The sequence below is a fragment of the Mesoplodon mirus genome, assembly GCF_964341445.2.
Source record: "Mesoplodon mirus genome assembly, chromosome: 8".
NCBI lineage: Eukaryota > Metazoa > Chordata > Mammalia > Artiodactyla > Ziphiidae > Mesoplodon > Mesoplodon mirus.
In genome coordinates this window covers 77,793,182-77,808,099 of record NC_138984.1, presented here as the reverse complement: position 1 = coordinate 77,808,099, position 14,918 = coordinate 77,793,182, and the positions used below count along the sequence as shown (strand labels likewise).

Genomic DNA, 14,918 nt, shown 5'->3' with positions numbered 1-14,918 from the left:
ATTTTCAAATACCAGAGCTGAGATTTATCTGAAAATTAAGCCCCAGGCATCTCTGTCAGCAAGTGCTTAGGGAAGACCTTTGGTTAAATATATGTACTGGTATATTTTCATAAAAGATAAGACAGGAGAAGGTTAGGGCTAAGGGCACATCAGAGGCAAGGTCTGGGGAGGGAATTATAAAGTTAGAGGCCAATAGGACTGGAAATATGGAGTGTGCATAGGCAGTTAGATGCTCACAAGGGAAATGGGTATATTACAAGCACATTTTGTCCCCTCTCCCCAACTTAAAGATATGATTGGTCCATCTTATTGGCTACAGAACTCAAAATTATGCTTTGATCGTCTCTTTATGATAAGAGACACTTCTTTCAATATACAAGGCAAGGTTTTAAACTTTTGCAGATGTTGGCTAATTTCATCCTCACAATAACTCCATGAAATGGGTAACATCATCATCCTGATATTACAGATAGGAAAAAACTGAGTCTCAGAGCATTTAAGTAACTTATTCTAATATCAAACACTGCCAAGCGGCAGATCCAGGAATTAGCCCCTGACAATCTGGTGCAGAGGCTTTATGCTTAACCATTACACTATACATTCTCTCATGGATACAGAAAGTACATCTTGCCCCTCAGATTAACATGTTGCTGTGTGCATCAATCAGATCATCCCACCCCACACCTTTCTCTATGGTCTCAGTGTGTAGCTGGACCATGGCAGTCACTACTCTGCTACCTTGAAAAGGCACTAGGCTTGGTCGTGAATCCTGGTATGGGTAAAACACAAAAGCAACAAGAAATGTGGTCTGGGTGAATTTTAAATAGAACGTCTCTCTGTGTAGCTGTGCCACTCTTTCTGGAAAAATATATGCAGGGCAAGATGAACCACTGCAAAACAATCCCTCCATAAGGCGTCTGCTGCAGGTCCATGCCTCTGGCAGCCTTCGGGAATAGGGAATGTCTGTAGTAACCACATGCCCCAAAGCCTAGTGTCAAAGCCCAGGAGTTCCCCACTAACGCTGCCAATGGGAGAAAAAGCCCTACTTTCACTAGCTTCCAGGAAAAGGACATCCTTTCTGCTCCTTCTGCTATTTTGTAAAAATAGCCTAGGCATTTAAAAAATAAAAATGGAAATCCCAAGTTATAGTGGTCAAACAGGATAGGAAATTTTGTGAAAAGAGAGGAGGGTTAAGTTACCTAGAGAAATATCTTCAATTTCACCTTTTTCTGCTTCTAACACTTTTGTCCCAGACAGGCCTACAGAGCCTAATTTTAACCCCATCAAGTTCTGTGCAAACACAGTGAGAGCAAACCAGCAACCTAGAATACACCATGCACACAGCACACCAGGCATGTGGCCGTGCACAGCCTTCGTCTGCAACGACATCCGCGTGGCAGTGCCTGGCCTCAGGATTCTACTTGTGTTTGACCTTGACCGTAGTGTGTACATACCAGGGTGATGTGCAGATTTGCTCTTATGTTGAGTCAGTCCAGTTGGTTCAGTGTTAATGCAGTTTTACTGGGTAAATGGCAGTTTGGTGGGATGGACTTGCTTGAGGTATATCAGAGGCTTGGTAACATGAGTATGTCATGAAAAAAATTTTGAACCAAATAACAAACATTTACTTGTTGTAAAAACCACAAAGCATTAAAAAATTGTCATAAACATGCGCCAAAAGTTCCTGATTACAAATGTAGACTTGGTTTGCCTGTAAATCAGTCTCAGCTTGTTCTAACACTTATATGTCCCAATACACTAATTCAATCCAAAAATCTCAAAAATTAAATGGGAACCAGGGCTAGGAAGTGGGTAATCATAATAGTACATCTACAGAGACAGTCTAATTTATGAGTCAGACCAGGTGTAAGAGTTTTTCTTCCTTCTTTCAATTCCCAAATAATTTCTTAGTGGTTTATCAAGTCTAGAAAGACAATTAAACTTGCTTTTTTCAAAAATCAAATTTACAAGTATGATGAGAACCTAACACCTGAACATTAATATTAATAGAGGAAGTGTCAGTGGAAAGGAGTGAGAGTCAGCAAATAATTGTAAGTTCACATATGTTCACATTTTGAAAATGAAGAGGAAAGACTTCCTGAGAAAACAGAGTGAAAATATTTCCTTGCAGATGTCAGAGTTTTCTCATGCAATATCTGATGCAGAATAGTAATGGATATTGAATGAGGGCTTCTGTGCTTTAAAACCTGATCTCTGTCAAATAGTATGAACTGGACCTAGTCTGTGAAGTGCTCTATCATATTTCCTTTAGTGGTAACCTTCTAGCTTATGGGAAAACCATTGCTGCAAAATATGTAATCAAATATGCCAATGCTATTTTAGTTGGATTTCTGAGAGCTTAGATCAGGACCAACACCAAGCAAAATGTATTGCATAGGCAACACTGGCCTTTGCCATTCTCTTTCCCCTCCTGCTTCAGCCCCTTGTTCCCTGTCACTTAAGCATCTAGGTGACCTATGATATTTATTTCCCTCCCTCTCAGAAGGATGACTTTAAAGCAGGGAGGGAGCTAACCCAATTCACTGTTTTCCAATGGCATTCCAAGGAGCTGGATGTTATTGCAAATTTCTCTAAAATAGTATTTCAGAGTCAAGTTGATTTGGGAAGTGTTGCATTAACCAAAGTAAATATATACTTGTTTTTACAAAACTTCTCAAAACCTCTAATACAATGATGTGCATTGAGCATCTTCTAGAGGAGAACATTTCCCAAACTGGATCATTAACAGAAAGACCTTTCCAGTAGCATCAATTAACATCTCACTTTTTGGGAAACACTGATGTAAGAGAAAGAGTGAAAACTGGAAAGGTCTGAGTTCAAAGCCTGGTTCTACTACTTCCTTGAGAAACTCCTTTGAAATAAAGTTTTCTCATGAGAAACATGTGACACATAGAAGACATTCAGAAAATAGTAGCCATGATTTAATTATATAGTTGTTAATAGTAGTAGTAAAGATAGTATACAGGGACTGAGGGAGCAGAGTGGAGCACCTTTATTCTTAGAAAGCCCAGAGCTGATAAAAAGAAGGAGAGATGGAAAGTGGTCATGGGGCAGTGTATGACTGGATGGATTCAAATGGAATGTGGGGCTGGGCAAGCCTGGACAGATAGATGATGGCTTCCTGCCTCCCAGGTAGCAGAAGAGAATTCTGCCTAAGCCAGGAGGACCGTGCAAGACTGAGAGAAAGAAGTGGGAAGAATTTTAGTTCTCAGGCCATTGCTTATAAAAGATAAAAACCTCTTAGAACTTAGCTGATTTAAAAATCATAGAACTCAGGGTCTTGGCATAAAGAAGGAATTGGAACCAAGTATTCTACCCAGTCATGGAAAGGGGAAGAAATGCCCCAAAATCAAGGACAAGGAGAGACTGTACATGGCTTACTTTTCATCTGCAAATAGGAATGATAATGGTACCATCGTCGAGCTTTTGTGAAGGTGCAAATGTATTAAGGCACATAAAACCATTAGAACAGTGGCTGGCACCCAATAGACGTTAGCTATTATTATTACCTTTCTTTCTAAAATGTGCCTTCAAATACTGATCATGGTACTTCTCGAGCAAATCCAGAAATAAAGATTGCTTCACACATTTCTACTATATACCAAATTCTTTGCACTATGGAGCTTGCCAAAAGAGAGAGTTCTGTTATCACAAAAGTTACCTGGTATATAGTATACTTTTTACAGGCAATAGGACAGTCCACAGGGACAGGAAAAATATGGGAATCAAACTAAGGGCCTCGTCACTACACAGTTAAGGAGACACATTTTAAGACACTAGAAGATAAAAGAATCTTCCATCTACTAAGCTCTCATTCTGTTCAAATTGCTGTTTGATGTACTTTCACCTCTGAAGACAAGGGGATTAATCTGATGGATTTATCTCTGAAGTTCCTTAAGAGCTGAATGACTCAATTTCATCATCAAACCTTTGAAGGAAATTGAACCACCATTTCAATGGTGAGAAAGTGGTTTTCCTACTCCATTTAATAACAATAAAACTTGTTTATTGCTCACTTTCTACATACCAGACTCCATGCTAAGTACTTTCAATGTATTGCCTAATTTCACCTTTCCAACAATACTGTGAATTGGGGTGCTCTCTCTCTTCCTTTCCTCACTTTTCAGATGAGGAATCTAAGTCCTGGAGAGATTAAGTAACCTGCCCAAGGTCACTCAGCAAATAATAGCAGAGCCATGTCTGTCCAATTCCAGGGACTACACAGAGCTACATATCCAAGGAATGTACTACTCACTGACACTGCCTCAACACTTTCTGAATGTTTAAAATTGTTTTAAATAAGACATAATTAAAAATAAATAATTCATGCTGTTGACATTTCAGTGCTAATACTATCGCACAGGGTATGAGCGTGACAGCCAGGCTTGTGTAAATTAGGCTGGTTCGTCATTTTGCAAATAAAAGGCATATATATAATCTCTCCTGGAAATTTGGAAAGGGTACTTCTAGTCCCATGTTACTCCATCAGGTACCTAAACTATCTAAATACATTCACAGTTGTGCAACTTAATCATGTTGGTGATTGTTACGTTAAATCTATGTATGTTGATGACTATTATGTTAAGCTTGTTTCTTTAGACCTAACGTGTTGTCAGAGGCACAGCTCAGTTCTTTTGTTAATAATGTTTTTTTTATAAAGTGTTTTTGTTAGCTCACATAGTTCCTCCTCTTGTGCTCTCACTAGACTCCTTTAGGTTTAAGCAGGTGACTGGTAAAGTAAGAGAATGGTCGAATATTAGAAGACTTGCCTCCCACAATCAGTCAAGTTTGACCCAATCCACAAGGCCAAACAGACTATATGGGCTCATTGGAATTACCTATTCCATTTATTCTTGTTGATATGATATTGTATGAGTTATTAATAGTCTTTCTAATGTGCCTTCTGTCTCTTCATATAGCTCCTCTACCTTTTGAAATTACTTCTCTAACACATCACTAGGACCTAAAAGAGCCAGGTCCTCAGTCTGTACACTAAAATACTTCCTCTGAAGATACTCTCATGCTTAAAACAATCACTGCATCCCCAAGACCAAAAGCTGAATTTCAAGAACATAGAAGGCCATCGGGACATGACCTCCTATAGCTCAAGCCTTGTCTATCACTTCCCAGTTCACACTCTGTGCTCTAGTATACAATTAGTCTGTGTAAACCAAGTTACTTGACAAACTAACAAAAAATGTTTCATGTGTCCATGTCTTTCCAGCAGCCAGAGCCTACCACTTCCCTTTCTCAATTCATCCAACAGCTTCACATTGTTAGCCCAAGTCATTGCAATGCCCACAAAGCACTGATTCCTCAGCCACCCTCCACTCCCACCCCACTCCCCTGCTCTGTTATCTCTCTGACCTGGATCTCTTACCATTTTCCTCTCAGCTTAATCTGTTTTAGCAGCACTGGCTGCCTGCCCTGACAAGCTCTACCTCAGGGCATCTTAGTCAGCTCAGGCTGCCATAACAAAGTACCACAGACTGAGTGGCTTAAATAACAGAAAATTATTTTCTCACAGTTCTGGAGGCACAAAGTCCAAGGTCAAGGTGCTAGCAGCATTAGTTTCTGGTAGGAACTCTCTTCTTGGCTTGCAGATGGCTGCCTTCTCACTGGGTCCTCACATGGCCTTTCTTCTGTGTGTGCAGACTCCTGATATCTTTTCTTCTTCTTATAAGAATGCTAGTCCTATTAGATTAGGGCCCCAGCCTTATGTCCTCATTTAGCCTTAATTACCTCCTTGTAGGCCTTATCTTATAGTCACATTGGGGGTGAGTCTTGTTCCAGGATTCCATGATGGTCCTCTCCCGTTCTTTAGGTCATAAATTGTCCAAAAGTGATATATATATCAGCAAGCAATGACTTATATGGTGTGAACTGAGGGATATCTGAAAGGTCTTATCCACACAACCAAAATATTTCTTCTATATAGAGGCCACATTAGAGCTCATCTTGTGATAACTGTTGTTTTTCACTACTCCCCTTAAAAAAATTATCCAGAAAGTGGTAATCCATTATGTCATCAATAGTTCTATGAGAAATTAATATATCTAATGATGCATCTCATTGATAGGAAGAGGTTTATAATATTTTATCTTGGAGGCTTGGAGAGAGCAGAAGATGGAAGAAGTTCTGAAAAAATGAAATAAAAGGAAACATTACATACTGAAAAGTCAAGTACAAATTTGTCTTGTTTCTCTCTTGTGTCTCTACTTGGCTATATCTTAAGTCATTTGTGACTGGGTAGCTTTCTCCTTCTAAGAGATATAACAGTCCTTTTTTGCTTTTCTAATAGGCTCTTCAATTTAAAAAACAATGCTGCCTCTTTGATAAGGCCTTTGTATCCCAAGGTTGCTATGTTTAGTTTTTCTTCTAGGACAGGTCTCCAATGGTATTTTTTTAATCTTCAAAGAGCACCCCCCCAATCTACTAAAAAGAAAGGAATTTAAAACTCTGAGGCATTCACTAAACCTATCAGCTCAGAGAAGAATAATCTCCACTCGGTGCCCAGAAATACAAGCAAACAGTGTAGCTTGTGGTTCCAAGAATGGTAAAAGCTTGGAGGAAATTACATAGACTTGAGAGTTAACTTGCCCCTCTGGAGACCCTCCAAGAAGAGGCAAAAGTAATAGCTCACATTGTTGAGTTTTGCTCCATGTCAGGTACTGTTCTAAGAGCTTTACACCCATATGAGTTCTACTGAACAGTGCAAAGCTCGGACTATGAATAAAATGCAGCTAACTTCTATTTTTCATCACCCCGTTAAACTTTATTCCCCAGAGTAACTCCCCATTGACTTTGGATGATGTTTGGCAGATCCTTCCCTTATTAGGTCACTCCCGGATAATAAAGCCTTCTGGTTACTTTCTGTTACGCAAACCGTCTCACTTCTAAAATTACAGTTCCCAGCCAGCTTCAGGTCAGAGGCAATGGGAAGCCAGCTTCAACCTCCTACCCTTTATCCTTTCCCCACAATCTACAAGGTGCGGCTCCCTACTTCCCCTTTAACTTTACCTACTGTCCAAGGGCATCCTACACCACAACCACCACGCTGGCTTCCATACTGTTCCTTGAGCTCACAGCCATGCTTCCACCTAAAGGATTTTGCACTGGCAGAGCTACATAGCCCACCTCCCCATTTCCTAAATGTCTTTGCTTACATGTCATTCTGCAGGAGAAGCATTCCCTTACCACTGTCATCATCTACCACCTTGTTCTGCATTCTTCTTCATCATTGTACTTATTTTTACTTGATATATGTGTTTATTAATTATATCTCCCCTAGTAGGATATAAGTTTTACAAGTTCAAGACCTTGATTTGTTTTCTCACTGCTGTTCTTCTCTTTACCATCTGAGAACTCAGACCAGTGCCTGACCCAATATTAGGCGCTCAGTAGACATTTTTTGATTTCAGGGTAAGGATACCCCGTGAGTACAAACAGTAGAATAAAACATCGTTCAAGCAGCTCAGAAGGAAGAGTCTTGGTATTTTATTTAAAAATGCCCCTAGGAGTTAATTAATAAAGGAGTAACTATTCAGATTACCACGAGTTTGCTTGCTCTGTGGCTACAGTTAAAAATTAACATTCTAAACATTTTATTAAAATTAGCACTGGGGCTTCCCTGGTGGCGCAGTGGTTGAGAGTCCGCTTGCCGATGCAGGGGACACGGGTTCGTGCTCCGGTCCGGGAAGATCCCACATGCCGCAGAGCGGCTGGGCCCGTGAGCCATGGCCACTGACCCTGCGCGTCCGGAGCCTGTGCTCTGCAATGGCAGAGGCCACAACAGTGAGAGGCCCGCGTACGGCAAAAAAAAAAAAAAAAAAAAAAAAAATTAGCACTGTTCCTTCTAAGCAGCCTTTCCCACTTTGACAGTGTTTTCACTCAGGAGACAAAACATGGAAATGAACCTGAGTCTAACTAATATTAGTATAATTGCATGTATAATTTTATAATGATTGGATAATGTTATTGTAAATAAGCTGCTTCTTAAAAAACATTATTAATTTCATTTGAATACAACATTTATTTCACCAAGGCCTGAACTTTTTATTTCCAGATTTTTTTTTTTTTAGTTCTCTTATTTATACATTATTGAAAGTGTCTATTTTTGTCTTCATTGCTAGATTAGTATTTGCTGGGTTATGCTTCCATTTCTCTTGCTCCCACTGTTGCAATCAAGAAAAATATTTAGGAACACACAGTAATGACTTTTTAGAGTAATGTTACTTTACAAAAGTAGTATCTTCACAGCACTTGGAGTTTGTAGCATTATGCAAGCTAAACTGTTTTTGCACTGTAAAATGTATTTGATTCTTCTCCTCTTATAAATTCCATATATCTCCTTTCAGTATCTGCTTTCCAAGAGCCTATGCAAGATTGATGGAGACATTAAATCCAAAAACTAAAAGAGAAAAAAATGTAAATGTGAGTCTTCAGTTGACTTTAAAGGAGATATATTACTCAATAGAAACATGCAGGGAACAATGATAGTGGGCAGTAATCCTAGATTAATTACACTTACTCAATATGTTTATGGAACCAATGCATATGGCCAAACTTTTTTATAAAGCACTATAATTGTATGATTTTTTGCACTGGATAGTAAATGTACAAGCATTAGTATTGAAAGACAGGATTTTTTTCCCTTATTACTGAAAGCAAAATTACTCTGTCCTATTACAAACCTATTAGATCTCTATCCCTACATCTTTTATTTATTGATCTCTCAAAAATCTGTGCTTTATGTTTTATTGTACAATCAGCAGTAAACCTCAAATGTTGAAAGATTTGAAACTGTGCAGTAACAAATCTGTGAATTCACAATGATATTCTAAATGATCCAGGAAATGCCATTTTAAGTGGTAAAATCAATATGTATGTTGATTCATTAGCAAAATACATAATGGCTATTTCTAGCATCTCCTCAGACTCTCTGTTTAATCATTTTGTATTGTGATGCCTGGCCTGAAGCAATTCTATTTTTAGTGCTAATGGAACAGCCCTAAATTGCTTATTTTCTGTTTACTAAAGTCATCCTGTTTGTTACCATGGAAACTATGACAACTGCTCTAGCCAACTATTTTATTAAATGAATTGAAGATGTAGCTGAAGACTGTGAAGGTGCAGCACGTCTTTCTTAAAACATACTTTCCAACAGCTGCAAAACTATAGCCATATCTATAGAAAAAAAGTGATATTAATTATGAATAAGGTCGTCTGCATTTCAAACTGGGGAGGCTTATCCACATTTGAAAATCTGAATCAAAACTAGCACATAGGCATCCCCAACTTACAGAGAGTATATGTTCTAAAAGTGTATTTGTAAATCAGTTTCTTGGAAATTGGAACACATTAACCCATAGAAACAATTTCATAAATAATAATTAGATCTCCAGGGCCACCCTCAAAAGCCCTTCGGCCTGTGGTGTCTCAATCTATAGCAATATTAGCAGTAGCCTTTGTTCTCAGCTCTGGCAGCAGGAGCCAATTCACAGGGATGAGAAGAAAGGAAAGAGTTTTCTCCTAGTTTTTAATAGTGAGAGCATACATGGAACACCATTTCGGAATACTAGCATCCATAGTAGATGTTGGAGCTCTCAATGCCCGTCTCCAGCCTCTTGAGGTCCCCTTATTACCGACCCTCCTGAGTTGGCCCTCAACGAGGGTCCTCCTGCCCAATGTCATTCGAGCCAATAGAAGAAGACTGACTGCGGTTCAGAAGCAAAGGAAAGTTTATTCTTTGATCAAAGCATGGAGAAGAGGTGTGAGCTCCTGCTCTAGAGTCCACGCTCTCCCTCCACCCACGCCCGCCCACCCTGCCCACAAAGGCTGTGGGCGGGGCTGCTTTATAGGGCCTCCAACCGTGGGGAAGGGGGGTGGAGTTCTGGTGAGTGGGGTGGGGCTAAGGCTCCTCTAGGCTCCAGATTGCGGTACCAGGGGCGCAGCGACTCTGCACGTGGCCCACTGAGTTGGGGTGTCGGGCGCAGCCATTTTGTACTAGGAACTCTGGTCTGAAGTGCTGGGTGCAAGGCCACTGCCCGAGGCACCCTATGAGCAAGTGAAGCTAGACTAAGCACAAAAGAAGAGGTTAGACCTTATCTAATCACCTAGATTCCATCTTATTTTTTCCTGGGGACCCAATGGGCTTTGCCAGTGACACTCTCACTTTTGCACATCTCCCTTCGGAGTTTCACGCCAGACAGATCTTGCTCCCACCCTGATCCTGCCTCTACATTGAACCATCCTTCTCCTCAAGATGCAAAAGTGTCCCAGCTAATTGTTTAGGAAAAAAAAAAAAGAGAGAGAGAGAAAGCAATAAAAAATACTCTCTATTGTCTAAATGATTGAACTCTTCGTGAAGTTTTTGCATTTTAAAAAATACAATATTTTTTGAACCCAAATAAATCCCTAACATGTGAGATTTCCATCACCACAACTAAAGAAAATATTCAGAGGGTGAATGTGTGAGGAAACTGCTCTGGGGGAATACTCAGCTTTAGAAGTCAGACCCAAGAAGTCAGTCAGAAGTCAGTTGATTTAAAAGAAGTCAGCTTCTTGACTGTCTTCTCTAAATCTTGGATCTTGGGTTTTCTGTTCAAGGATGGATGGCAGTGGTTAGTTGTAAACTGAGTCATCCCTTTGTTCATTTCATTTCCAGGAGATTCTAATAGAATGTATCTTATTAGCCCTATAGTTGTGCTTTTAAAAGAATATCATCTTCCCGGTTAAAAAGATCAAATTAACACAATAATATAGACAAAAGTTTTGTTCTTATTTTCTAACAGAATACAAACCAAACAAAATCATTGTGATTTGGGCATTGTGAATTTTACACAAAAAAGGAAAGAATTATTAGGACATGTTTAAGACAGAGTCAGTAATCTTTTATTTGATGTCTAAGAAATTACGAGAAAGGAAATAATTTGAGATTATTTCAGGATGAGAAATAATGAGTTAGCTTAATTATTTATAGAGCTATATTTTATATAGATTCAGAATTAAAATATATAAGAAAAGGTTGGCAGTTATTTCTAGAAAGTTAAAGAAAGTTTTTTATTATTATTAAAATGGTGAGTATAAAAACAAATAAGATTTGATTCCGTTTTTCCATAATGTACTACTTGAATTTGCCTGTAAAATCTTTCTGGGAAATTTGTGCATTTTTATGTAAATATATGTGCAATAAAATATGAAATAAAAAAATCAAATTTTAATTGAATTTCAGTGGTCATTGAGGATAGAAAATTCTATAGGGCTTTGTTAGAATTTTAATATTACTGACACTCCAAAATGAAAGCATATTTTTGACCTTACTCTCATTTTTTTTTTATCTCCTTAGGTTCTACTTTCATTTGTAACACTCACATAATTCCAGTGAAAAACCAAGAGGGCGTGGCTATGATGTTCATCATTAATTTTGAATATGTGACAGATGAAGAAAATTCTGCTTCCCCAGAGAGGCTAAATACAATATTACCAGTCAAAACTGTAAACCGTAAGTAAAAGGCAACATAATGCTTTTGATACTCTGCTACTGTAGTAATTTTAATACATGCTTCATTTTGATTCAGTTCTCAAAATATGTTTGCATTTTAAGTAAAATAATTTTGTATATAAAAAAGCCATAGCTGACATTACCCATCAGTGCCTAACAGAAATGATCAGCTGCTTTCAAAGCCATTTGACTTGGTTATACCAAACTTATTTAATCAGTCCCCTACTGATGGACATTTAGGTTGTTTCCAAATTTTGGCTATTGTAATAATGGCAGAATGAATTGTGCATATGTATTTTCATGTGTATATGTACATTCTTAGACAAAATTATCTTCAGAGTAACGTTCTATATGTGGTATTCCTGGGTCAAAGGGTAAATGAATATGTAATCTTTTTAGATACTGCCAAACTCCTCTCCTTATGTTTGAACCATTTTACACTAATACCAATGTATTATATAATACAATACAGTGCATTGTATATACATTGTATATAATATTGTATATTCAATGTCTATAATGCAATGTATTATATCTTTCCTCCAAAGCCTTGTTAACAGAGTGAGTCAGTCTTCTCGATTTTTGTCATGATAAGTGAGAAGCAATACCTCAATTAGTTTAGTTTACATTTCTCTTATTATGAGTGAGGTTCACATATTTAAGCACTATGGACATTTCTTTTTCTGTCAATTGTCCATTACTTGTATACATTTTCAACGTTTTTGTCTTTTTCTTTTAAATTGTGGAATAAGTGGCAAATTGCTTCCCCAGCAAATTGTCTTTTATCTTTTTCCTGATTTTTGTCACACGAAGCCTTTATTTTTTGGTAATGTGGTGAAATTTATCAACCTTTTCTTTTGTTGATTTTGAATTTTTGAGTCATAATTAGAAAAGCTTTCTCCATTTCAAGGTTGTAAATAAATTCATATTTTTTTCTAGACTTATTTTTTAGGATCTCTAATCCATTTTAAGTTTAGCTTGGTTTATAGTACAAGTTATAAATTTAATTTGTCATTTTATCAATGGCTTTCCAGTCGTTCTAACATCATTTATTAGAAAGTCTGTCTTTCACCAGTAATTTGAGATATCACTTTTATCACATACTAAACTTTCTTACGTGCATGAATATATTCTGGTCTTTCTATTCTGTTCTCTTGATCTGTGTCATTGAGAATCACACTGTTTGAATATACAGTTAACCTCTTATATGACATACTCCCTTTAATATTAATTTTCAGGGTTTAAGGTATCTCTTGTTGCATATTCCACATGAACATTAGAAACAACTTGTCTGGATAAAAAAAAAATTCCCTATTTTTATTGGATTCAGATTAATTTTATAAATTAATTGGAGGAAAAGTAACATTTTTATGATGTTGAATCATTCTATACAGGAATATGTATATGTATTTTCATTTATAAATCTAATTTTTGTGTCTTTCAAGAGTGTTTAAAATTTTTCCTTATTGTTTACTTTGCTACTTGACATTCAACATGTTTTGTTGTTGCTGCTATTATAAATAGGATCTTCTCTTTAATTATTATCTTCTAATAATTTTTAAGGCTACTGATTTATTCTGAGTATGTTAATTTTATGGTCTATCTTAGTGAGTTTTCTTAGTTTGCAGTGGCTTATACATTGTTCTGAGGTTTTCAAATGTTCTATAATATCAAATAAAAATTACTTTACATTTTCCTTTCCAATTCTTATACATCTAATAGTTTTCTCTTGTCTAATTGTGCTGGTTATTACCTCCAACATATCGTTAAAAAGAAACTGATAGTGAACATCAGTTGTTCCTGAATTTTGTGTGAACGCCACCAGTGATTCCCATTAATTCAAATGATGGCATGTGGTTGAGTGGAATGTGTTTTATAATTTTATAGAAGTTTCCAATGACTTGTATTTATTAAGAATGGTTGTTGAAATTTGTAAATTGCCTTTTTAGCATCTGTGGAAATGAGTGTGCTATTCTGTTTCCTTATTTTTATGGTAAATTTTATTAATAGAGTTACTAACATGGAACTATTCTTACATCCCTGGAAGGAACCACATTTGGACATGATGTATTTCACCTTGTAATACTGAATTCTTTTCATCTAAAATTAATTTAGGATTTTGCATTGATCCTCATCAGGGAAATTGCTCTCCAATTTTTGAATATGTATATGCAATTTCGTTAGGTATTATTATCAATGTTATAATTACTTAGGAAAATAATTTGGAGTTTCTTGTCTATTTTCTGTTCTACATAACCATTTATATAGTTTGGGGATGATCTGGACTTTAAAAGTTAAGTACAATTCCCCTGTAAAATCATCTAAACCTGGTACTTATTTGTGGAGTAACTTTTTAACAATTATTTTCTCCAGAGACTGGACTATTCAAATTATCCAACTCAACTAGTATCAGTGTCTTTGCACTCCTAAGTATGCTTAGTCTTCTACCATTCAGTTTGTCAGTTTAAATTATATCATTTCACTCCCAGTTTTTACCAACAAGGTACTCAATGAGCTTATTTTATATTTCCTTCTCCTTCCATTTTGTTTGGTTGTGATACTTCTAACTTCTTAGAGGATGTAATTTACATACTTCTCACTTTTGTTTTGGCCTTAGATTTCTAGTGAAATGTATTCAATACTCACTACTTGTCTTTTTGTCAAAGTTTCCACAAACATAACTTCTTGGATAAAGTTCACCTCTTCAGTAAATGTTCATGAGTAAATCAACACTATTTTTCTATAGCCTTCACACTTGGAGGACAGCCTGGGTAGATATAAGATGTTTGGCCCACATTTTTTGCCCTGTGAACCTGGTAGATAGTGTTCCACTCTTCTTCCATCAAATGTTGCTAATGAGGAATCTGATGCCAATCCACTTGTCTGCCCTAAGGGATTTTGTTAATTTTCCAAGTCCCAGAAAATTTCAGAAATAAATTAATAACGGTAGATTTTAATACTCCTATTTCAAACCAAGACAGACTTTTAAAGTCCAAAACTATTGCTTGCATATGTCTGGATTTGACGTTCTAAGTCAATTTTCCTGGCTACATGGTGGGCCTTTCAATATGTACATTCAATTCATGTTATAGTTCAGGAAATTTTATTGAATTATAATTTTTAATATTTATTTTATTTCTTTTGGTTTATTTGTCTCCCTCAGGGACTCAAATAATATGGATGCTGCACCTTCTTTGCCTGTCTTTCATATCCATCACTTTCCTCTGGTCCTTTTTTCTCTCTTTATTCTATTTTATTTTCTTAGCTTCTCTCATTTCTAGCCTCTATTCTTGTGGTTTGCTTGTAATGTGTCTTAATTTTTTAGATGATTTTGTCTTTTTCTTTCCTGAATTTAGTACCTGTATTCTTTCAGTTCTTGCTTTGCATTTTCTTC

The 14,918-nt window shown here is 36.9% G+C and overlaps 1 protein-coding gene across 5 annotated transcripts in view; it reads left to right on the top strand.

The window, feature by feature from the left end:
* The window catches only part of KCNH7 (potassium voltage-gated channel subfamily H member 7), a 461,513-nt gene that overhangs the window by 303,249 nt on the left and 143,346 nt on the right, over nt 1-14,918 (top strand). For all 5 annotated transcript variants that reach the window (XM_082629981.1, XM_082629984.1, XM_082629982.1 and 2 more), the window contains exon 3: nt 11,369-11,524. In XM_082629981.1, coding sequence (XP_082486107.1) covers nt 11,369-11,524 — 156 coding nt within the window. The remainder of the gene's footprint in view (nt 1-11,368; nt 11,525-14,918) is intronic.